Source organism: Ptychodera flava, chromosome 15 (genome assembly GCF_041260155.1).
Source record: "Ptychodera flava strain L36383 chromosome 15, AS_Pfla_20210202, whole genome shotgun sequence".
NCBI lineage: Eukaryota > Metazoa > Hemichordata > Enteropneusta > Ptychoderidae > Ptychodera > Ptychodera flava.
In genome coordinates this window covers 14,441,218-14,468,200 of record NC_091942.1, presented here as the reverse complement: position 1 = coordinate 14,468,200, position 26,983 = coordinate 14,441,218, and the positions used below count along the sequence as shown (strand labels likewise).

The window sequence follows — 26,983 nt, the reverse complement described above, 5'->3', positions numbered from 1 at the left end:
AAACAATAGGGCTGGGCAAAACCCGTGGTTAAAGGGTTAAAATCCTGTGTTTCAACTACCTGGTCATGTGACCCGTAATGCTGAGGGCGTCTTTGATTTGCACATCTACTTGTGAACGACAGACACTGCTCATCATATTTGACATCATTAAGGAACAAGTTGGACAAGGCCACCATGTCAGTTCCAGGAGTTCTTTGGGCAGGTGTATTGCACGTATTAGCAAGGTAGATGGGTAACAAAGTATGGTCAGAGGTCAAATACAGTCAATTGCACTTGACCTTACTGATATGGTGTCTGGTATGCATATGTTGTGTGCATGAATCCACTATGTGTTTATCTAGTACAAGCAACAAAGTCTTATTGAAGTGATGCCTTCTCATTAGACTAATTCAACCGGTAGACTTATGGTCAATTATTTGCAACTTTATCAGCTTGCAAAATGGGGTGCCCATGCTTCGCTGTGGGCAAAATCATTTAATTGAATCGGTATCTCTTTTATGAGCATTTCTGTTGTTAATGTCAGATAACGCTTCGTGGTTTCATGTACACAAAGAGTATATACTGGACACTGTATCGGCGTGGTCAAGCTGTGACATGATAACAATTATCAATCAGCAAGCTCACACGTGTCAAAACTAGCGACAACAATCATGGAACTGAAAGATTTATTGGAGCTTTACATTAAAATTTCTGACAGAATAAGATAATCATTCAGTGGACAGACAGAATGCCTGTAACAAGACCAAGATAGAAACTAAACCCTACGCACCAAAACAAAAATTACTACCAAGATTTAATCCACTACAAATACTGTATAATTTTCATATCAATATACACAACTTATGTAGGATTTGTAATGATGGCCCTAACACGATTCATTGTATGACAAGAAAATGTCTTTAGGGTGAAAAAAGGCCAGTTATAAAGCAAACAATGTAATAAGAGGCTGACCAATAAATTTTGGACATGATGTTGTATATTTTATCCTTTAAACTTCATCAGTCAGATTGATAAATCACAAATCACGATTCGCTTCCTGTAAAAAGAATTGTAATATTCCTCATGTTCACATGTTTTCCGTGTGGTGGGTCATTGGTGGAAATTCGTTCTCGTCGTCCAGTTTTAGGTCGTCAGTTGGTGTGTCTTCTCGCACTGCGGTACCCAGAAGGTCGGCTGTCGGAACGGCTTCTTCATCCAGATTTTCAACATAATCTGAAAATTGAGATTTAGTAATATTCAGAATTCAATGTAAAACATTGATTTGAGAAATCTCTCTTGAAGTTTATGCAGGTGTATACTCTGGTGTTTGTGCAAGTTTCCAACACGATAACAAATTTGATATCAGCACCAGCTCCCGTGTCACTTGTAACAATTTTGGTAGTTCAATTGAAGATTTTGTATGAAATCTGGAGTAGGAATTTTGGTAGTTCAATTGAAGATTTTGTATGAAATCTGGAGTAGGGAATAATTTTCATGTAACAACAAAGGCACACATAGGCATACAAACTAACAACTCTCTACCGATATAACACATGAACATTTCATGCATCATGCATAAATACACAACTTCATACATAAAACATACATATGCAAACATGGATACACACTGTTACATATATACCTATGTACACACATAAGACATACATACAAACGTAGAAACATATGCACATGCACAAACACACACCCACTCTCTCTCTCTCTCTCTCTCTCTCTCTCTCTCTCTCTCTATATATATATTATATATATATATATATATATATATATATTTATATATATATAATATACATATAATATATATATATATATATATATATATATATATATATATATATATATATTGTATCATATGGTATCCAAATACCTTCAGTGATATTCCTCTCTGGTATGGACTCTGGTGGCTTTGCTGCAGCTGCTGCAAATGTTGGTGGTCCCCCAGGCTTGATAGGTCTGTCTATGGGTTCTATACCCACTCCATCACCACCAGGATCCCCAATCAATCTGCAGTAAGGGGTGATTGAACAAAAATGCAACTATCGTAACTGCGGATGTAAATATTTACCACGCACGCCAACACAATGTAAATTCCAAGGTGGAAATTTTACCCTTTTTTTTCTACAACTCTCTTCAGTGACCTTCCTAAAGATTGACAACACAAACTTCTTTTGGTTACTGGGCTGGACCTACAAGTCCTGACAGCCACGAAGAGATGATATCCACAGAGTAAATATTGGCAAACAAATTTTCTCCCCTATGCATGAGTGGTACTTTATAGCAATCTGGCTGCAAAATGAGTCATCATTCCCTCATAAGGTACAGGCAGACTAATAAAGTCTCATACAATAGGGATTTTTATTTTGAACTGAGTTGACTTCAGTACAAGTGTATCACTTCTTAATCAACACTACATTGAAAATCACTTTCTATGGATGCAGTTACGACCAGCACATCGTAAAATCAAACAGGATATCGAAATGTGTACCTGTGCTGTTTGAGCAGAGTGCAGTCTCCTCCTTCTGCCGGGTCTAAATTATAAATATACAAATAACCGTCTTGGGCCGCAACCACCACACGGGGCAACTTCTGTATCCTGTAAGTGGAAATGGGACAAGTGTAACTTGAAAATGTACATTATGATGTAAAATGGAATCAACAGAGTTTTCAACTTGTTATGATTTCTCATTTTATCAAAAATACTTTTCAGTCAAGACTATCAGCAACCAAAGTACAATATGCAATTATTGTAGCCCTTTGAAATTTAGCTTTGGATGGTTTTATCTAGGTTTCTCTATACTGGCAAAGTCTCCCATGTGTTTGTATTCAAGTAAAAAGACAAGCTCTTTTTCTTGGGAGATAGGGGGTGGGGATTTCACTGACCAGCGCACAGTTTCACCAGGAGTAAGAAATTAGATTTTGTACTTACACAGCCAGTGCACAGATGTTTTTCAGGCCTGAAAACGGCAGCTTTATGTTAGCAAATGCCCGTCCTTGATTGAACACATCAGTTACTCCAGAAGGAAGATAACTTGCCGATGACTTCAGAGCCTGGCTGACATACCCCATCCAGCTACCTTGTTCCTCCGTTGGTCTGACAATGAAAAAATAGCGCCAATGGCCTTGATCACAACTGGCACATTGTGAAACTACTCATAATTAATGAGGTACAATATGTGGCGTCATGCGGTGTCCCATCATACCATATATGAAGGGTGTAGCACTTGTGGTTACTGAGTTATGGACAAATATGTATATTTCAGGTCAAATGTCACTGAGGTCATGTGACATTTTGTCAAAAAAATTGAATTGCTAAGTCATCCCTATATACCAAAAATCAGACCTAGCTCTATTGGCTCGCTCAAAATTAGATATGCACATAATTAATGAGGTACAATATGTGGCGTCATAAGGTGTCCCATCATACCATATATGAAGGGTGTAGCACTTGTGGTTACTGAGTTATGGACAAATATGTATATTTGAGGTCAAAGGTCACCAAGGCCACGGGAGATTTTGTCAAAATATTTAATATATCTGCGTGAACGGAGGGACATGACCCAATCTATAAGGCCCTGGACTTCATCCATGGGGACTAAAAACTGTGTCACTGAATCCTTTTTGCAATATGAATATGATGAGAAACTAAATTTTTATTTTACTTGGCCTTATGCATGGGATTTTATAGACAGCTGACTTATACATGGTAGTCTATAGTGGTGTAAACTAAAAAGTGCTCTAACATAGCCAAACTCTATCGCATTGTGAAACAAATCGACGTGCATCTGTATGGGGTAGGGTACTATCCTTGTGCAAAGTTTGAAAGAAATTGACCAGGGCATGTCTGAGATATCTGCGTGAACAGATGGACGAATGCACACACGGACGCAGGCACGCACACACGGACATGACCAAACCTATAAGCCCCCCCCCGCCCGACGGTGTCCGTGGGGACTAATTAGACAGACCACGAAGTCAATGAGCAACATACAGCTGAAAGACTATTTTTCACATTGCGATTTTAAGCCCATTTTTATGAGAAAAGGGACATGTATATGTATATGGAGAAAACAGCAGAAGACATATTTGTAAATTGTTTGTTAAGTGACAATCATATATGCATCTCTTGAAATTTTGTGGTTATAAGGTAAAACATAGTGTAAGAATAATGAGGTTAGAATAAGTTAGTAAAGCTAAGTTGACAGTAATTAAGATTACAAAATTATACACTAAGCTGAGGAAATCTGAATGAAATAAATGTTGAAAAGTAGCAAAGTCATGGTCATCTTTTGTCTAATACCTTGTGTAAGTTCATGAACTTTACATAAATCTTGCTATAGATTTGTTGCTAATGGGCAATAACTGTGTTTCAGATCATTGAGAGCAATGGCAGATCGTCCATGTAGCCGACACGAACACGAAGTGTCTGTTACGGCTACCAAAACTATGAAAAATAGTAAAGAATGATCGAGCTACAAAAATCACTATCAGTTTTAAGTTGCAGGTAGAATAAGTCTGTGCCTTTGTAAAAAATACTATAAAAATAGTAGAAAGTGCAGAACCAGCTGAAAGTTAGTTGAGGAGACCTTGACCGCATATCATTTGCATCTCATTGTCGGCTACATGGACTGTGTGCCAGAGCAATCCATCCATGACAGGTTTAAATTGTAATATACTTCTATTTAAAGGAGAGAAACTTCTCAAATAATTTTTTTCCCTGTAATTTCCTGTGAGAACACATGGACATGCTTAGGACTCTATGCTGGTGCTACCTTGATAACTAACCACAACTTGTAACGGCATTGTCTAACCTGTTCACCCCAATTTCCTGTAGACAGGTCCACACTCACCATTGATAACAATGGTTTGGGCCATACCATGGTAGTGAAAGACTGTAACATGAGAGGTCGTGGATACTTAATCTCAGGAATGTCAAAGTCTGTATATTGACTCAAGGATGTTTACATAACAAATGCTTAGGGTCATCTCAAAAGTGAGAATCTAAACTATGAAATATGTTTTTTTTATAGCTTTTGATACCCAAAAGAGCATAGAAATCTCTTATACTTTGAATCAGCCATCCTGCATATTTCTAACATTCATCAAAACCTCATTTCTGTTCCAAAACTCATAAAACAGTCCACAATGCAGGATTGGTGTACATTCCAAAACTACATATATGAAAGACCCCTAAAATCAATTAGTTAAAAAGGGGGTTAGAAATTTCCCAAAACTATATAACCTCCGCTCCGTTTGGCTCCATTTTTCCGAATTGGAACCTTGGAACCAGTCTATGTATCGGTACCAAATATCAACGCAGTCTGTTCAGCAGTTTTTGACTTTTTGTCGTTTACGGAAACGGACGACATCAAACACCGGTTGAAACCACCTCTATATCACAACTTCCAGTTGTGATAATGAAAACATAGCGCTCATTACAACTGCAGCAAATTGGATCACAGCATAGGCGCAGCTCTATATATTGGAAGTAGACCTGTTAACCCCTTCACTACAGTGGTTTAACCCAAACCCACTATTATTACTGACGATCAAAGATCTGTCTACTGGAAACTTGGGATGAACAGGTTAAAGGAATCCTAGCCAAAACATATTGTCAGTGTCATATTTTACCCTGTCACAGTGAATGTTTTGCCCCATTGTCCTGTATGGTGATACAAACTTTCTGCTTACCAAATGGTGTGTGTGTTTTTTCTTTGAAAAATCTAGCAAAAATTTACCAAATCAGTCAGCAATCTCTTGGCAGTGTGTGGACAACAGACAGTTATGCACATTTGTAGCATGCTTCTAACTTACTTTTATCTAGCATTATTGGATTGCCATGAAGACGGAATTTCAAGATTTCCCTAGTTTATCATTGCCCATTACTTTTTCTATTTTTCTTATGCAATTGCTCATTCATTACCAATCGAAATTGCTAAATACATTTTTGAAGATTACTACGTCAAAATCAACGACTTTTAATACAAACAAACAGCATGCACCAGCTGAATTGAAGTGACATAACTAAAATTACTGCTTTAAACTGTTCGCCATGATTCCCTGTAAACAGGCCCACACTCCCCATTGACAACAATGGGTTTGGATCAAACCATGGTGGTGAAATGGTTAGTGTACGTTGCATTCAAATCAGCTATTTTCTCACAGTTTATCATACATACATGACAGACCTTCATTTCTTGCAGTGCGGTGCATAAAAATTCATGGATAGTAATCTCACATACATTATGCTGCATTGTACAGCATACTGTCACTTTCCAGGAAACTAGTGTCATCTATTAAAGATACGGCAATTCCTTGAACTTTTGCTTAATGACACACATACTGATACCCAACACCCAAGTCATTAAAAATGGAGTCATATTTCATATTTTTCATCACTCGTGGTGTTTTCAATGGTGTGGCTGAATACAAGGTACTACCGGTAAATAGGAGTTTGAAGACACAATGGTTGTAAGTCTAGACAATATTTTCGTTACTTTTGTTCAGAAAAGGAGAACCTTGCCTTCTTCCTATCCTCTGCTAAATGCTGTTTTACAAAGTATTCAACCTTGCAGCGCAGACACAACACATTAGACAAAATATGTATTGTTATTGCTAATAAATGAATTGAAGCCAAGACAAAATTCTCTTGTAAACAAATAACATTGGACATGTGTACACTGACTTTGGAGGAGGACAAGAAACTGTATTTTTCAAAAACAACAGAAATATCAGGAAATATATCTGATATATAAAATGTACAGTGAATGGAGTTTTTAGGATTGTCAGTATCACTGACAGCTTGGTAGGGGGCGTGTCCCTCTTGATATCAATTCAATGCTGTGGGACTTTGGGAATATTAAGGTTTGTCCAATATATATGAAATGGATATCCAAGCATGAGATTGTTAGTGGTAAGCCTGTCATATTGAGGTTTATATCATGAGTGGATCATGTGATAGTGTTAGGTTGGCGAGCGCTCAGACAAGTAAGGCGATACAGAAGGCTTTAGTCCATTTACCGTGCAAGTACTGGCAACATTCCAACTACAAACTCTTGCATGTGAAAATTTGTATCGTTCTAATAGCTTCCTTCACACTTCTGGGTTTGCATGTTGTTTGAATAGCTTAAAACACATAAAAACATGGGCAATTTTGATTCTATTGTCTAGAATTTTTGCAAAGCTTTAGTTAACACCTTGAAACACAAGAGCAAGCATTGATTTTTGAACTCTGTACTTTTTGTGATTTGACAGAAAATCTGTTTAATTAAAATGTTAACAAAAAAGCATGATGGATCTTTCCTATTTCAAATCAGGAGTATACCCAGATGACTATCATTATCAAAGGCAAAGTGGGATAGTATATGTTCAAATTCCATAAATCTATGCTGTTTTTGATTAAATTTGAAGTGGGTGAAGTATTTTCAAAACTTGACATACTCATTTGCATTTCTGTAATGCAACGCACCTGTGGTCAGCCGTTGTGCACCTGCACACCCTGAAATACTCTTTCATGAATATGCTTACAAACAAAGTCACAGAACTCCATGTTTTTGGGGGCAAATTGATAAGTTCCCCAAGCAACTGCTGCTTAGCAATTTGGATTCTTCATTAACATGATATAGCCGCAATGCCGAACAGTTCAATAAAGTTGCAAAAAGTTTAATAGTTACACTTCATTTCATAAAAGTTGTAAAAAATTGAATATTACATTTGTACCATATTTCACAAAAGTTGTAAAAAATTTTATATCATTTTTGCACTATATTTCCTAAAAGTTCTAAAAAATTTAGTGAGGATTAATGTAGACAGCATAAGGGAACTGTGATGATTAAATATGAAAAGAGACATTCCCTGTATCTAATATTTCATGCAATGAAAAATAATACTCAATGAACTGTCTAATCTTAGATACCAGATTGGATGATACACGGTGTTCAAACTTTTTTCAGATAGATGGTAAGTGGTGATTGCCGGGTAGCAAGTGGCGGGATGACTTCACAGTAGGGGTCTGCCACTTAATGGATGAGATGAGTTTTTATGAAAGGATAGCTGGCCAAAATTAGCACGTAAGCCAGTTAATTTGCCCACGGTCTGGCTGAAAATGAACGTGTTGATGATACATGCTAAAACGTAATGACTCACTTTTCTCTTGGTGTCTCAAGTTTGAATATGTGTACAGTCTCTGTATTGCTGGATGCAGATAGGAACATGGAATCTGTTGTGAATGCCAAGGAATTTATGCTGACACATCTGAAACATCACAAAAATATGAGGATAAAAATTAATCATTACATGCTGCTTTCTTGATATACATTGTCATTAAATTCTATTTTTAATAGTTGAATGACTTGATATGGACAGTAGACTGATATTTGAACTTGTCAGTTTTTACCTTCTTTTGAAATATATAACAAAGTCCCACCAATTTTTGTCAACAATTTACTCTGACTAAATTTCAGACATGTTTCCTTCTTATACTAGGTAACAATACTCAAAACCATGCAATGATATTATGAGCATGTAGACACTGCCATTGTTTTATGAGGAGCTACGGTTTACAAGGTTTTACTGAGTAAACATACATCCCCACTCAATATTTAAAGGTTTTTGTAAATATTTAATGTGTTAGAAGTCTCTACAAAACTGTACATGATTGTTAACATCTTCACAAAGCATACTGATTAACTACACAACACTCAATATTTCCCATTATGGAGCTACATGTATTGTTCTGTTGACGGCAATTACTGCAAACACTGATGATTTAGCCCTGTATATGTTATCCTCACCTGGGATTCAAATATTTTGTAAATGGAGATGAAATACACTAACCTTTTCATGCCTCTTCTGAATTCAAATAACTTGACTCCATCTGGAACTGAAAACACCCTTATCACCGTACCCTGAATAAGAAGATGAGGTTTGTTATAGATATGATAATTTGTGGATAATATTATCATATTTGCTGTGAGTTTCCTTCCTGTTGTTTTATCATTCTCCTGAATAATCCTACAGAAAGACATTGTGTGTGTCGTTGAATTCACAGTGCAACACCTAGACTTGTAAAAATTAGAAAAAATCTTAGACTTTTTCCTGATACTAAAGACAGAACATAGAACATCATACCAGGGAATTTGTCACTGTCAATATTCTTGAGCACACATGTGACTAAGAAACATATGTACACTTATGCTGCATGATATCATAATTTTCAGAAAATTTTTTTGATTTTTCATCTGAATCCTGCAAGCTGTCCAAACCTCTGTGCTACATTTATTCTGTCAGTAATTTCAAAGTTAAGTGAGCTCTGTTAAAAGTCAGGCACTCTCATGTAACATATATTGAAGGGTGGATGGAGGCAGAAGACTTAGATCAGGTATCCAAATTGTCGTATTAAAGATGACCTTTATGCAGATATTTCAGCACTGCTTTGGTTGTAGCCAGTACATTGGTTCAGAATTATCAACATAAGTATCTGTCAAATATATCATATCAGATTTCACATATGAGATAAATTGCCTCCCTTATGATATCTCACAGTATACAGACAAAATTTACATAACAATGTCTTGTTATCTAATTATGGTGTATTGTATACAACATTGAAAAACATGTTTCCCTTTTCCAAATTACTACCCAGTACATTTTCAAAACCCCAAAATTTTCAATCTGTACAGTGTACAGGAAGGCAAGGCATACATACCTTTTCAGAAGCTGTCGCAAGTTTCGTGGCAGTGGCATTGAACGCTAACGCTGCAAGCGGACTGTCGTGTGCCGGGATCATGGTGACGGCACGTAGGTTGATCGTGTCAAAGATTTGTACTTCACCGATATGGTTACTGCCGGGATAGGCGAGGAAGCAGTTTTCATTGCTGATGGACAGCGCACACAGTCCCATTGGGTTGGGTGGTGTGTCTCGTATCGTGTGTAACACTTTCATGTCCCGGATATTGTGTATGTACAGACTCTCCTCCAAAGCCACAATCAACCTCTGCGGGAAAAAAATAACAGGAATCTACTTTAATACTTTCACTTCAATTCTGTGAACTTTCTTCACTTCAATTTTCTTAACTTCTCACTTCAATTTTCTGAACTTCTCTGCCTCTCACTTCAATTTTCTGAACTTCTCACTTCAATTTTCTGAACTTGTATGCCTCTCACTTCAATTTTCTGAACTTCTCACTTCAATTTTCTGAACTTCTCACTTCAATTTTCTGAACTTGTATGCCTCTCACTTCAATTTTCTGAACTTGTCTGCCTATCAAAACATTTTCCCAACCATTAAAGCTGTACACATATGATACTTTATTTTTTCACTACACTTTTCTCCCAAAATTGTACATCATAAAAATCATTATTGCAGATGATCTGCAAAAATGGGTATATGTAGACTAGAAATGAACCATACTAGACTATTCCCACAGAGAACCTCCAATAGACAAGTCATCGTTGATGACACAGTCCCCACTTGTTAATGGGTACTTTGATTACATGTCCTCAGAGAGGATAGAGTCCTCTTCATAATTAGGTCTGTGATAAATACTTTGATACAGATGGCACTCAATGGCCAAGAATGAGTTCCATGGTGATGAAAACATAAAACCAAAGTAGGCCACCATCCTAAAGTTCATAAAATGAGTCTACTAGGAATTAATCAACAGGATGTTGCAAAACATTTTTGCATACAATCCTAACACTTAACAGATTATCACTTGTACCATATTTCATAAAGTTTGATGCAGTATTTACAACACTATGAGATCAACATCTGTATCAAGTTTCATCACATTTGATGTTGTATTAATTTGTGGCTATATCACCCTAATTAGGAAAGTTCATTACTTATGCAATTACAAATTAATAAAATGACACTGATAAATGTCTTTTTCAATGTTAAAGCAATGTGAGCTTAACATCTGTACAAAGTTTCATGAATTTGATGCAGTATTTCTTGACATATCAGCCTATTTACGAAACTTCAATAATTGACATGTTACTGCTACATGACGTGAAACAAATTGAAGTGCATATGTATGAAATAGGTCAATGTCCTTGTACAACTTTGAATGATACTGGTGGCAATATGTCTGAGTTATGGCTCTGTACATAAGAAAATTGTAACAAATTCACCGCCATGCAGCGATATTTGATCTTACTGTTTAAAAAATCAACAAGTGTATGTACGACATAAGTCAATGTCCATGTACCAACTTTTAATAAGATCAGTTGAGACTTGCCAGAGTTATGGCTCTCGACATGAAACAACCATAACGAAATTGCTACCATGTGGCCATATTGGACAATCTCGTGAAACCAATCGACATACATATGTATAAATAAGTCAATGTCCTTGTACCAACTTTGAATAAATTTGCTTGATACATGTCTGAGTTATGGTTCCGGACATGAAAAAATCGGAAAAAATGGCCACGGCGGCCATATTGGATTGTATCACAAAACAAATCAATGTGCATATGTATGACATAGGTCGATGTCCCTGTACTAAGTTTAAATAAAATCGGTGAATAAAATCAGTTGAGACGTGCCCAAGTTTTGGCTAAGGACACGAAAAAATTGTAACAAATATGGCTGCCATGCAGCCATATTGGATCATATCATGAAACAAATTGACGTACATATGTATGACATAGTCAATGTCCTTGTACCAACTTTGAATAAAATCGGTTGAGATATGCCTGACTTATGGCTCTGTACATGAAAAAATCGTTAGAAAATGGCCGCCTGGCGGCCATATTGGATTGTATCACAAAACAAATTGACGTGCATATCTATGACATTGTTCAATGTCCTTGTACCAACTTTGAATAAAATTGGTTGAGATATGCCTGACTTATGGCTCTGTACATGAAAAAATCGTTACAAAATGGCCGCCTGGCGGCCATATTGGATCGTATCACAAAACAAATTGACGTGCATATCTATGACATTGGTCAATGTCCTTGTACCAACTTTGAATAAAATCGGTTGAAACATGTCTGAGTTATGGCTCTGTACATGAAAAAATCGTTAGAAAATGGCCGCCTGGCGGCCATATTGGATCGTATCACAAAACAAATTGACGTGCATATCTATGACATTGGTCAATGTCCTTGTACTAGCTTTGAATAAAATCGGTTGAAACGTGTCTGAGTTATGGCTCTGTACATGAAAAAATCGTTACAAAATGGCCGCCTGGCGGCCATATTGGATCGTATCACAAAACAAATTGATGTGCATATCTATGACATTGGTCAATGTCCTTGTACAACTTTGAATAAAATCGGTTGAAACATGTCTGAGTTATGGCTCTGTACATGAAAAAATCGTAATAAAATGGCTGCCTGGCAGCCATATTGGATCGTATCACAAAACAAATTGACGTGCATCTGTATGACATATGAAGTAATTCTTGTACCAAGTTTGAATGAAATCGCTCCTTGCATCTCTGAGATATCTGCGTGAACGGACGGACGCACGCACGACGCACGCACGCACGCACGCACGGACGCACACACGCACGGACACGACCAAACCTATAAGTCCCCCCGGACGGTGTCCGTGGGGACTAAAACTCAACTACACACTTGTTGGGATTTTTAACTGGATTTTGCCATACATGTAGACCTTGTCGCGTCGTTGAGGAGTTACAATTTTACATGCGGGGCAGCTTCTTTAATAGCAGCTAAATTTCAGAGTATCAAAATATCAAAATATTTGTACGCTTGACCATGACACAAGTCTGACTTACAAATTGGTAGGTCAGGTTTAATCCTCTTTCTCCCAAGTTGTATTTATTTCTATGGTTTGTCTATGGAGCCTGGTAGAAAGAGGATTAATATTGATCACAAATATAGACTTGCAACATTCTGTGAATTCACTCTATAAACTATCCTCTATGGGTAGTACACATGACTCTGTCTGTTACTACACCTATGACAAATGCACTTTGGTCTCACCTAATTATTTTTTGATGCAAGTAGGTTCTAAGTATAATGGACTGTATATGTTGGAATGTACCAGACACATGCAATTACATGAAAAGAAGTCCTAAATAATGGTTTCAGTGGAACTATGAAATATATTTATTTGTCAGCAGTAATACCTTGCTCTTAATACTTGGCACAATTTTACAGGTAAAATGAATTACTCCATGATGCAACAATGCTGTTACTTTGAATTTTGCTAGCATATTTGTCATAAACCTGTTAACCCCTGATTCCCTATAACCAGATCCACACTCAGCCATTTATAATGATGGGTTTATAGGGTCAAATCATGGCAGTGACAGGTTTATTTATTTTGATAATGTACAGGTACAGTCCAATGTTATAGGAACAAATACATTTCTTTAATATCTTTACAAACAACCACATGGGAAATTACTGCCTAAACACTGCCAAGCAGAGCGAGTGGATCTTTAACTTGGCAGGTGAAATTTTATATTACCTACATGTACACTGTACCATCTGAACAAGTAAAAATAACATCAATTTTTTTGGGGGTTTGTTCAGATCAAATGCATACAAGGCACAGTATTGGAAACATATACGGTAGTTACCAAGGCACACACAATTTTGCTTAAAGGGCAGTCAAATTTTGAAGCTATCTGCCTTGATGTTGTTTTTCTTGTTTTATTCCATGAATATCAAACGATGCAAATAGACAAAATTAACAGCCACAGAAAAGTTTTTGGATAAGGAATCCCACAAAATTCAGTGGATCTGCACATGCATGTAGCACTGCATAGTTTTTATATCACAGCTGAATCCCAGCAGAGTCCCTATACACTTGTATGCGTTGATATCTAGCAATCACAATGGATTAGTTTTCTGTTTTATGCCACGATGTCAAGATCTGATCATTCTTACCACAAGGCTGAATGTATATCATGTAGCATATGTGGATTTACTACTAAACTGTGCACTGCCGCACTACACCTGTATACAACCCATGCCATATACTGTATGTAAAGACAGGACGAGTTACTATAACATGGCATGGCAACAATGCCTGCCAGCATATAGTTAACAGAATTACTGACCAGTGCTGACATGAACCCATCAGACATCTATGAACAAAATTGATATGTATAGGTGATGATAATATGGCATGCCCTGAGTAGTCAATGCGTACATCATCATTACGACAACCTGCACTGCTAATTCAAAGTAGATTTTCCCGTTAGACACTGTTACATCCGTGTTCACCACACTGTCCTGACAATAACATCCAATTGGCATGGTAACCCCTACATCATAGCATATCTGAGGATCAGTATAATCTGGTACCCTGGAGCTGCAATTTATGACGTTTGAATGCATTTTCTTCCCCTTCTCTTTCTTTCTGAGCAATGTCATTATTGTGAACACGGCTAATAAATAAATAAATATAATTAGGGATTTAGTTCAAATTTGAATGCAGCGTGCTCAATGCTCGTCAGTGCAAACCAGGTAGTTGCCATGGTTACACTATCTCCAACATCCCTTGAGGAGACACTGCCCCGGATCCTTCTAAGATAGATCAATTTGAGAATTACACAAAGACAAACGTGTGTGGCATATGTATGCTGGGGGAGAAGATACAAGTGAAATGCTTTCATTTTCTAATGAATGGCTACTTGTTCAATGATAGACACTGGTGATTATTGACTCTGTATCCAGGCTTAAACCAGTATGTTTTGAAGTTGCATTGATGCTGTATGCTTTCAAAGAAGCTTGTTGATATGTAAGCGACGTACTTGTTTAACTAATGCAATATCTTGCAAAGTTAGCATTATAAAAAGAAACGGAAGATCTTTCCATGTGAACCCTTTCATATCCCCTAGCACCATAGAACTTAAAAGATCCTGCCAAGAATATTTCAGTGGTTTGTACGAAACAGGTTGCACGCAATAGATCAATGCTTAAGATGAAATATGACTCTCAATGCATTACACCTGTCAGAATTCCCAATCTTCAAAATATGTCACACTGTCATCTCGCTGATATACTCGCTGTTCAAAGTAAACTAGGTCATCAGTACAAACATGATATGCTTGACCTAGATCTCAATCCTACTTGATAGTTATTGCAAATGACTGCAAAACTATACATCATTGATAGACATGCAGAATCAGATTGCCCCATAATTAATACAATGACAAATAAATCGGCTGTTTTTAAATAAGGTTCATATTCTCTTGATGCCATTGTCTGTGAAGTAAATTGTATGTTATATTACTAATTTGAATTCAATCTGCATCCATTCAAATTAAAGTACTGAGAATAAACTAATCAATACAAGTGATGCTATAAAGTAATCAGCTGTCCAGATCTACTCTGTTCTTCAATAAATACAATAAATTAATAGAAGCTATACCACCTGAGATATTTGAATATCCTTTGAGAATAACAGACAAAATTGTTTTCATACCCAGCTTGACATTCAATGAATGAATTAATTGGCAATTTGTAACTATTATCGTTCCTCCTTTTTAGCCAGGTTGAATTTAAAAGTCTGTTTTCTGCCCATGACACAACTAGAAATATTGATTATTCCAGTTCAAAACAACGAACAATAATATATTTCAAAAATAAACATATGCAGACTGTTGACACCACAGACATTGAATGGATGAATAATTAACCTGATGGAACTATTGGGATATGGTTGGACTACAAGATCATCAAAAATTTGGCATCCTTTCTTCTAAATTTAACCGGGCAATTGTAACTCCTCGAGAGAAAGAGAATTTAATTTCTGTGAGTAAATTAGTCTAAATTTCATAATGTTCACATTGTGTTTGTGCATGTGGTTCAAAAAGAAAATACAGGGACATAGTTCAAGGTTCAAAGAGGTAAGAATGACACTCTAGTTGATTAGTTTACGTTCATATCGTCCTTTATACACTTCAAAAATACTTCTATGCATAGAGATACAGGTATGTTTTCAGCTATGACAACGGTATGGATTAAAGCACTGTTGCATTGGTCCTTAGGGCTTTTTAGTGGGAATGGAATATCTCACCTATATCAATCACTAAAATTGACGGAATAAGATCAGAAGTATCCATGAATTGTCAAATAAATGATTTAAATCTCCTATTGCTACCAAATATGCACTTTTACATGTAAACTTTGTCACTGTCGGACTCAACCTTTGTACCTGGTTTACCCTGAAATTGATTGATGTTGGCATTTACCTTGTGTTAGCATATGTCCTTCTGAACTAGGGTATTTACATCACTGTTCAGTTAGTTGTTTGTCTTAAAAGGTTTGTTGAAATAACAGGAGAAATAATCGTCAATATCCTTCATGTATTGATGTGGTATGTTCATTTATAACATTATTCCAAAATTTCAAGTTACCTCTACGAGAATTTTATTTTACTGTTCATTTATGCCGTGATCTTTTTCGCATGAAAATTACAAATTTCACTGATCTGAAATATATAGATGGTATCCTCATCAGTTTATGTAATTCAGTGGGAATTAATCAAGGAAATGTGCATATACTCAAAGCGAGAGTCAAAATGTCAAACCACTTTGATATAAATGGCGTAAGTAGGTAATTTTTCAAACATATTTGCAGTAAATGACGATAATATTTTACTCAGCTTGAAGGGCTAAGTACAGTACAATAAGAATGCTGTCATTAAAAGAAAAGAACATATTGCAGGACATCAAAGCCTTCCATATTCTATCATAGTGTAGACTTCAACTTTTATTTTTACTGTTACATGTAACTTCCCTGTTATCTCCTACATTATAAATGATCTGAAAAATTATTACTTGTATCAGGATTTTAATAAAAACACTGCAGTTCACATATGATAAGTTTACTCATGTGTACAATAATATGAGGTTACCCACAATATCAGCGCTTGGTTGGGATGTATTGCCACGAGTGAGGGTGCGAGCCGCATCACACAAGTCGAAGACGAGTGTGATGCGGCGCGCACACTCACGAGTGGCAATACGTCCCAACCAAGCGCTGATATCGTGGGATAACCGATTTATCATATGCCCATGACCGTATATTTATGTAAAAGGTAATTAAAATAAAGAAATTTTATTAGTTTTTGTCAGTCTTTCGAAGGGACTATGTTTTTATATTCTGCCGCTGGTCTGAGCGCATTGATACATGTTTGTTACAACAGCTGATCAAGTCGTCGAGTGTATACGGTCTAAACAGGATTATTTCAGCGCAATTTTTCGCCGTTCAGAAAAGGAATGGAGACAATTTACTAATTCTGGTCACCGTCCGGTTCGGTGGATAATTATTACACGGACAATATTGTAAGTTTGAATTCACTTTAATAACTCTTGCTGAAACATGGCTGACGTGAACAGGAACGACGAAGTAGCGCGAAATACAACAGATTGTAAACATCAACTTTTAATTTTCTACAACAACCTGTCCTGTAACTCTCTTTAGATCTGAAATAAAGGAACGTTAAATTCATATGTACTAAGTAATATGTTTCGTTTTATATCGGTAAATTTTGATTGAATGCAAGATGAACATCATAACATCAAAATCGGAAATAAACACAATTGATGACGTATAACGTGCCGTATCAGACTGATATTTTACTTTCCACGTCATGACGCGTCAGAGGAGACACGTATACAGTCATGGGTATATGATAATGAATAATACACAACAAAATTATGACAGGTACATATGAAATTTTGAAAAAAAACATTGAAATTGTGTTGCCCGATGAATAACAGCAACAAATATGACATAATCAATATGCACCAGTTACGGTGACAGTTGTTTATTTCAACTTACTGAGAAACATGTTTAATGTGTATATAAAAAGGAAACCAACACGTATGTACACTGTCAATACAGAAGTAAAATCTGTGGTTAACGTTTCATGCCCAACACACGAAATGCAACAAACACATTGTCTTTTTTTCCCTGCACCTTACTATCGGCAAGGCATGTTTAAACATGCAGTATTTGACTTACATTTTGGGCAAAATGTACTATGAGTTGTGTATAGGCATTATGAGCTTTTCCACTATGTATAGGTACATGGGGCATTTTCACCACCCTATGGCAAAGAACGTTTATTTAGAAAAGAACTACTAAAAATAGATACATTATTTTTATTGTATTGTCAATGTAACTAGTTTTCACAATATTTCCACCATTGGGACTGATCCCACTTCACATATTTGCTGGTTGTATCGATTCAACATTATAACCATACAAAATTACACAGTTATATTTGATGAGGTGTTCAACTCACACGGCCTTGTCCCATTTTAACTTGTAAAGGGTCATGTTTACACCTTTCAGAAAGGTATTCACTGGTTCTTTAATAAAGCAGATATGTGAAATCATCTGAATTTTATTTCAATAACAGTCTCCGTGACATCCTCTCAATCTATAAAATTATGAATCATTTGCATGAAACACTTTGTGATCAACTTACTCTGAAAAAAAATGTTCAAGGTATTGGTTCCTTCACAATATTAGTTCTAGAATCCCTTTCTACAAGGCGGTCAGGGTATGGACACGAATTTTGTTGTATGTGTTGCCTTTCTGCAGAGCAGGTTAGGAAAACAGATACTGTATATAATGAAACACCACAGATGGCACCCATGCACAGAACTGACCACTGTATCGTGATTACATAACAACATGCTGTCATATCAATTTCAAAACATGAGAGGAATTGTACAAAGCAGGCTGATAATTTGCATATGGACATTTTTAATTTGACGAAAGGCCACACCCAGTCATTTGGCACAGACATTTCTAGACTAATATCTCATAATTATAGTTGACTTATGTTTTCAGCTATTTTACCGTGAGGTCATATCATTAGATATTTCCAATGACTTCATTTCAATCTACATCTGGTCTAACTGTCAATACATTGTTTGGATCTCTAGTAACTGACATTAACTGTGCCGTAAGTATAGGATAAAGCCCGAGTACTATGGCTCTTCTGGTATATAAAGTCCAACCCAACGATAAAATGTCGAGGCCACAGGCCGAGACATTTTATCGTAGGGTTGGACTTTATATACCAGAAGAGCCCGAGTACGAGGGTTTTATCCGACTTAAAAACTATCGCCCCTAACTGATATATTTTCGTTTTCAATGTGTTTACGTCAACCGTCCCCTTTGTCAATGTAACATGTTTAGGATATGAATTAAAACTTTTATTTGTGAAATAGCCTTCCAATGTAATGGAACATCCTATAAATGCCCTAGCGCACATTAGTTTATGTTTGTACCTCAGCAGATTTTGTGTTGCAGCTGGTTTCCGCTGTGTTACCAAATTTGAATATTAAAACGTACCAGATGTCTACAGAATATGACATGTTCACTTTTGATTGGACAGTACTTTACTACGGCGCTGTCATTCGTTTCTGGAATTTGGTGACCAAGGCTTTACGAGTAGATAAAACACCCTGAATTGAGCACTCTGATTGGTCAATCAACAGTAGATAGTTTTTTAATTGCAGATCCAGTGCCAATATCAAGGCAATGATTGATGAATTCATACAGTAATTCATTCAAAATTAAATCATTTTTGATGTAAGGTCTTGATATGGCCAGTGGTGGAGAAAGGTCTTTGGTGATCAAGAGTGGTACTGCTGCATTTAATTAAAGACCATATATTTAAAAGTGACCAAGATAATAGGTCTCCATATTAAATTCAACAGGCTGACAGTCAATACCTTTGGCATCCTTCAATCAACGTAAGATTACATTTTTCACACTTTCTACATAATTAATGTAAATTATCTGTGTAATTTGTTTAAAAATATGTTTATGCCGTTGCTTGAAATGAATAGTTTAGCTGTTATTATATTACCTACCATATCACTTGACTTATCATTACTTGCAACTTGCAACAGTGAACAATGGAAACAATTTGCATGATAAGGGCCTGCAAAACAGGTCAAGGAGTTTTACTATAGGGCAATATATGATGTTGATGATTGCCATATATTTTTTGTTTTTATCTCCCTTTGGTTTGTTGTAAGGCATACTAGCAATGGCCATGTATGGTAATGGCATAAACCAAGTACGGTTTTGTTTCAAATTTAAACTTGCAATGGCCGTACAATCTTTGTGGCCTAGAAATGTTTTTTGGCAGCCAAGGTCACGAGGAGGAAGGGCCAGGCCTTGGATATTGGACGAAAGGTCCATAAAGTCAAGGTCCTTCATAACTGTATCACAGCTGTGAAGGTATTACCATTATCATATAGGTGGGCTTAAAATGTCTGCGAAGCATTTCTAGTGATGATTCAAAGTAGCTAATTTAAAATTGCTTTTCTGCTATTTGGATCCAAGTCTGAAATACCCAAAGCTGAGTTACTTTGCGGACTGACAATGAATTTGGCATCTGGTCTCACTTTGCTTACAAAATCAAATGTTTTCAATATATATACCCTGGTAGCAACAAATGAAGCAACTACTTAGTAATGGAAGTTACATGTTTGTCTTACATTAGCAAACAGGACTGAGCTCTGAGCAAAATATCAAGTAAATGAGCTCCTTGGTATGCGCATGCTGATCAAGGTATCCATGTACATGTACGATAGGAAGGAAGAACAAAATATCCTGTTTCATTTCTTATCAAAATTTCCATGGGCTGCTCCTCTCTTTGACATATTCTGATATTCATTCTCACTAAATACATGCTATTGGTAGCAAACAACTAAAACAGGAGTTCAAGCATCCAAATTGTAACATTGTTAATTATTAACCAATAGCTTTTGAGCATTTGTAAATGCTGAAATTATGAAATTATAACGAATGGCAATTTTAACTCGACAAGAATTTTTAAGCATGTTTGTACAAGAAGTTTGGCAGCATCGACAGTGCATGGTATAGCTAGTAAGTTATACATGTATGAATAATCAGTTCTTCAAAGTACCTAATATGTAGGGTGTATCTATGTGCACATGTGATTGTGTATCATATATGCTTATACCGGTATGTAAGTCCCACGTAGCATTGAATTGCTTTTATTTCTGTATTAGATGTCTGACATTTTAAACCAAAGGTGATATTTCAATTTTTCACATATACTGATATATGAGGTAGCTGATTGTATGTGAGAACATTCCAATAATGTGGATTTTGAATCTGTCTTTCTCTGGTGGTCTTTACACATTGACCTCTTGTCATATGCATAAGGCAAAGGTACAGCCACTATGTATGCATAGTCGAAAATACATATATTAATTAAATGTAGCATCAAGTAGATACGCCCACCCAATGCAGTTGTTGATTCACATTTGCCAAGTTACTATGGGATCTACATGTGCATGATTTGAGATTTGGATTCATTCATTCATCTTGGTCATTCAGTAACATAACTAGGAGCTGAAATCATTGGGTAGCTATTTTACCGGCTACAAAGGCAAACCTTGAAAACTTGAACATTTTTACGAGACAAGAAAGCTTACTGACCTACATGCTTCTTTGCATTTGCTCTGTGGTACAACAGGCCATAAAAATCATAATTTATGCAAAGCAGAATGCTTCATTTTTATTGACTGACGACGGATGAAACCTAATTTCTTTAAGCAGGATAAATTTCATCTGGAATGCTAAATTGTATCCTTTAATCATATGACTGAGTACAGTGACCTAAACATTAGAAAGGTGAAGGACCATGCATGTCTGATGAGGCCAGAGTAAAGAGATGAAAAATTAATCCCAGGTTTCTTGTTTGAAAACTTTTATCCACGTAAAAAAAAATATCAGATAAAAGTTGTCATGGTGATGGTATTTTGGTGAGAAAAGAAAAGTCCAGGCATAGTTGCGGTATATCTTTCTGGGCAATTCTCTCTCTGGGCATATCCGAGGTTTCGTTATCCCATTTTCCGCAATGTTATCACCGAGGTTATCATCGTATAACATATCATTTTCAGATATTTCAAACCACTAATCAATCATTCCAGACGCTCTGTGATTTGAGCCTTGAAATCATCCATATCATTTACATGCATATGGGGATTTTATGGACTAAATTACAAGATGCCATAGAGCCGTCAGACATTTCTGCATGTTTCGGTAATCTTACACCATACATGTCTGAACATCTGACGCTGAATATAGTTTTTGTCGTGCTTGGAGTCCATGGGGATGCCATGATAACACTGATTACCAAGCTACAGATAAAAAAACCAGTCTTTTATCAAAGAAATGATATCAATAACAATATGCCAAAAATCTCCATATCATCCCACTTCCTGATACAAAGGCTTCTGTTAACCCTTTGAGCGCTGTAATTTTCTCCCGCCAAAATATTAGTGCAAAATTTTACCGATTTTTATGAATTTTTCTGTAATGTTTTGATAATTTTGGACCAAACGGACATCACATTTCATTGGCTACAGTTTTTTCTCAAAATTTTGGCAAAAACCTGAGAAAAATTGACTGGGGTTTATTTTACAAAGGGGACGAAAACAGACTCCGGCGCTCAAAGGGTTTAAAGTACACGATAGACTACACTTACTGATCGGTTGAGCCGCACAGCCAGAATGGTGTTGGGATAACTGTAATTGCATATTTCTGTACCCTTCTTGAAGTGACAAACTTTCAGCTTTCTAGGCGAGGACAAGCTCACCATTGCCACAAGACTACTGGAAAATAATCTTTCCACAATGCAGATGTCTTCTGTTTCTAAAATTTGGGGGGAAAAAGAAAGAATGAAAGTTGACAATGTTTATTGCTTGCCTGTTGCTAGACTTTACATGAGAGATAATGGCAAGATGTGACGAGCTGCATTAAACAAAATAGGCAGAATGAAAATAGTCAAATGAAAATAGATTAGTTTTACAAATATGTCTACAAATATTGCATACAGATATTAAAGTGTTTCTTGGCTTTAGTAAATTGTAGGTATGTCATTGTATGTTGTTTTTTCAGTGGCATCACGTTGTTTTAGAAAGAGATGAGCTGATTTTGATGCTTTACGGTTCAATAACATTTATCATAAATGACAATAATCTTGCCATGCTGTCCTTACTTCCATTATTCTCTGTACGACAGTTAAACCAAAGTCTGAGAAAACGAGGTAAAAGCTAATTCCTTATCAAATCCGTCAAAGAGTATTTCATTTGTCAACATGGAACAAACTAAGTCTCTCTAAATACTGCCAACTATAGTGACTTACAAACAAGGATTTTTTTAAATTTTTACAGAAAAGTTTATTTTATATAAAATGAATGTTATACAAACATAAAATTATCTTGTGCAATGCATATTCATTGAAACAATGTACATGTACAACAAAGAAACATGTTATTCTTGCTCTGAAACTGAGCTAGATGACTTGCTACTAATGCTAGACATTGAAAGTGCAGATAAACAAGAACCTAGTGAGGTAAACCACAGACAAATTAAACACACTGATGTTAGTCTTACATGACTGCCAAACCAGACCTGCCATGCTTTTTTTTTTCTCTGTCTAGAAGCTACAAGTACTGAACATTACAACTTGCTCAAGGGATAAATGGTAAATTTTTTCATAATGCATCAGAGATCAGCGTGTATGTACATATGCATAGTGGTCCGATTGTATTTGATACTTTCATTAAATTTAATAGGTGACAGTGGCAGGTGTATTGTCAGAAAGAAAAACCAGGAAATAAAAATATCATAGGAGGTGTAAAAGGTCACATTTCCAGCTGTTTTGAATTCCATGTTATCATCATAGAAGTATGTAATTAATCCCACAGTGCTATGCTAGACATGAAAATTTTGCCTATTTGCTTACTCATGATTTTCACAAAGTTATGCAGTTTTTATGTGAGAAAATCTGCCAGTTCTTTCTCGATATGAACTTTCATAAGAAGCATCAACAACATTTGGGATGCCTGCTTGACATGCAGCTCATACCAGTAAACTATGCCTCTCCTGTAGTACAAAGCTGTTTATGTTTTTATTTCAAAACAATGAATTTGACAAAGTCACATTTTATATTGAGATACTTAACAACAGCCAGCAAAAGTCTGTCACTTTTGCCACACTGGCCAACATTTTTGTGCACACTGCAATATAGCCAGATATTTTTATCCTAAACTAATACTGTACTGGGTCTCACATTTACCTCTTGTGCAGCTCAATTATCCATGATAGATAAATGGATGTTTATGAATAGATACACAGTAACATTTTAGTCTATGATCAATTTGAAAAACAAGGGTTTGGAATTTGATGACAGTGGTTTCATTTGAATCTATTTGATAACTTCCAAAAGGTTGGGGGAAATGGTGACAATGTACTATATGTGGCATAACTCCAGGCCTGGGGGTAAGGTAGGGTACAAAGATCTGTCACAATACGGCAGGCCTAATTTTAAAGCTGTTTTGACATGCAAATTTCCTAATTGTGCTATGTCCAGGCTCCTACTGCAACTTTACAGTGACATAAACAATACCCTTAAAATATTGCATTGTGGGAAATTAATTCAGCTGTGTTTATCAACATATATTGTGCACAACCAGAGGTACATGAATATTCTCTATTGATTATGACTCATTATCTTCAAGTGTGAATATTGTCTCAACTCATTAACACCCTTTGCACAAAGTTTCCCTACCCTAAAAGTCTGTGAAAGTTTCATGCAAGAATAAACATAACAATGGGAACTTCTTCCAGCTTTGGGCAAAAATGGTGATTCTTCAAATCCTATCTACCTTCAATGCAATAAAATGTGAGGCTCATGAGATATCTTTTTTTTCTGTTCGAGGTATGAACATTCACCTTCACTAGTACTCTAAAATAGAATTTGACTATTTGTATTTGTGATTTGATCAACCATTGCTATTAAAACAAATAAAACATGAAAAAAAACCCAATTGCTATAAATAGCAAGAGATGCTCTGTGTGTGTGTGTGTGTGTTGTTGATATTTGATATCAACTTGCAGTCTATGCCATAATGATACCAAAATAGAAATTGTCAGAAGCATGTTAACTTCTTCTATAGAGCATTTTGGAAAGAATAACGTACCCTGCTGAATATTGCAGACTTTGGGTGAATTTGTATGTTATCTCTTCTAGCACGCCACTTGCTACATTTGTTTGATGGTGATATGTAACCCACAGGCATGCATTAGCCACCAGTAGTTGTAAAAATAAACCGAACAGAACACAACAAAGTGGTGTGGTGGGAGTGTCATATTTATGTGATGCTCCAATGCTTTGAATGCAGCACTGCACAGGTTCACCATTTTCAGTGGTAACTGTTTTGTTGTTGTATGGCTACATTTTCCCAACTGTCTGGCTTCAAAGCCTGAACAGGTATCTCATTGAGAAAGCTGTTGTTCCATTAATCTGCAGAACACTTCACAAATATTGCAAATATGTAAATTAAACTCTCATAACCTATCCATTATAAATGGTTACACACACAAACTCACACACAATTAAGTTGGGGCTTTAAAGAATGTCACTTGATGCATGCATGTCAAATCCCATTTGTCATATGGTATGACTTTTGCCCAAATACAACATGGGTGATTTAACCGAAATCTTCATAATTTGATCAATAAGTTAGTAACATTTTGAAAGTGTAATTTCTCGTTTTTATGATACATGTTTGCATAGTACTAGAACTCGGGCAATGTAAACTAATTCACCGTTTTATCTGTACTATGTAGTTGAAATGTTTAAAAATGGTGCAAAATAATGTTAGGGGAAGTTAGCGGGCAAAAGTATTCCTATAGCATACTAATGAAACTATCTTCATATAATTATGAATCATTTCCTAAAAGATAAAAATTAAAGCATAGCTTCTATTGTTTAAAGCAAGACTACTGCTGTAGGAAGCGGTAATTGCCTTCACCTTTCACTGTTCTTTAAACAATGGAACAAAGGCCGACGAAATATTACCATTTTTTCGAATTTGATTCAATATATTGAAAGCCTATTCGAACTATTACTATGTCTGAGAAATATTTATTCATTAATTCATTATCAGGGTGGTTCAGTGGTCCGCCTGATAGTATGGGTTTGACACTAGCACGTCCTTGCTGCACTGTATGGCCGCTGCCATTCACAATAGTATACGCTTACACCAAGTTCAACATCAGTTTGGTGCAACAGAAACAGTTGTTGCGCAATTTCCATCGCTATTGAATTGACCCGATGGAAAATATAGGTTGACTGAAAATGTGGTGAGTTTATAAAATGATAAGCAATAAATATTTCACATATATAATGTATTATATCGATTGCTTTACAAATGGTATCATACACTTTTGTCCATATGATGTCATCATGCCTGCAGAGGACTGTTGACGTTTCACTTTGTTTACGTTTTTTCAACTTTGTCTAATATATTGGGGAGGAGCAAGCGTTTCGTTTTTCTTCTAAGTTTCGTCCCGTCCACTGGCACTCGTATCTTCAAATGTACAGGAGGCGTAGCAATACTGTTGTCTTTTAGGCTCGAGAGGCAACTTTGAATAAATCAAGAGTCGATGTGAAAGGGTGAGCGTGGATCGAAGTCCTTTGCCAGTTTGCGACCCGCGGTCGACGTACGGTCCGATCAGCTGACGTGACTAACAAACAAAATCAACAAACTCACCATTGTGTTCGTAAATGGGTTCAAGTTTGTCCACGGAATTGAGAGAAAAGAGCCTACATCCAGTTTTAGTCCCTACAGCTAGCGACCTGAAAGAGAAATTTAAATTTAACGGTTAATAGGCGAAACTGGTTGTGTTAAAAACATAACGGATGAAAACTGCAGCGTATACAGTATCCAGCGCAGAGATGTTGCTTTTGGTTATGACATCATTACTTACGTGCAATCCTGGTTGAAATTTACGAATAGCAAATTAGCATTTGCCTCCCCTGCGTGGCTTGCGAGGTTCATGGAGACTAATGGCTTTCCCTCTCTCACTGTTCCTCACATACATTGACGATTATTGTTAAAAAATAACAAAATTTGGTACTTCCCGTACGATTCACCATTAAAAACAATGACACTTCACGCATGCGTATGTGGCACAGTGTAATAAGC

General features: G+C 36.3%; 1 protein-coding gene across 2 annotated transcripts; it reads right to left on the bottom strand.

The window, feature by feature from the left end:
* Positions 1 to 651: 651 nt before the first annotated feature.
* LOC139151262 (WD repeat domain phosphoinositide-interacting protein 2-like) lies at positions 652 to 26,983 on the bottom strand. Of its 2 annotated transcripts, none has more exons than XM_070723924.1 (10): positions 26,766 to 26,983; positions 26,549 to 26,634; positions 22,474 to 22,640; positions 9,698 to 9,985; positions 8,827 to 8,897; positions 8,137 to 8,244; positions 2,921 to 3,085; positions 2,480 to 2,587; positions 1,862 to 1,998; positions 652 to 1,212 (listed from the first exon to the last, which is right to left on the bottom strand). In XM_070723924.1, exons 1-10 carry the CDS (start codon positions 26,834 to 26,836, stop codon positions 1,067 to 1,069), a joined length of 1,347 nt encoding a protein of 448 aa, XP_070580025.1. In that variant the 5' UTR covers positions 26,837 to 26,983; the 3' UTR covers positions 652 to 1,066. The 2 variants fall into 2 exon arrangements, with proteins under 2 accessions (XP_070580025.1, XP_070580026.1); XM_070723925.1 differs by having other exon boundaries at positions 22,474 to 22,634; positions 26,766 to 26,972.

Excerpts from the sequence above, each read along its gene's own strand:
- LOC139151262 (XM_070723924.1), bottom strand. The coding sequence starts at position 26,836 with ATGAACCTCGCAAGCCACGCAGGGGAGGCAAATGCTAATTTGCTATTC. Across the intron at positions 22,641-26,548 it reads ACCCATTTACGAACACAATG|AAACAGAAGACATCTGCATT; the intron begins GTGAGTTTGTTG and ends CCCAAATTTTAG. Across the intron at positions 3,086-8,136 it reads CTTGAGACACCAAGAGAAAA|ACCAACGGAGGAACAAGGTA; the intron begins GTGAGTCATTAC and ends TTTCATTGTCAG.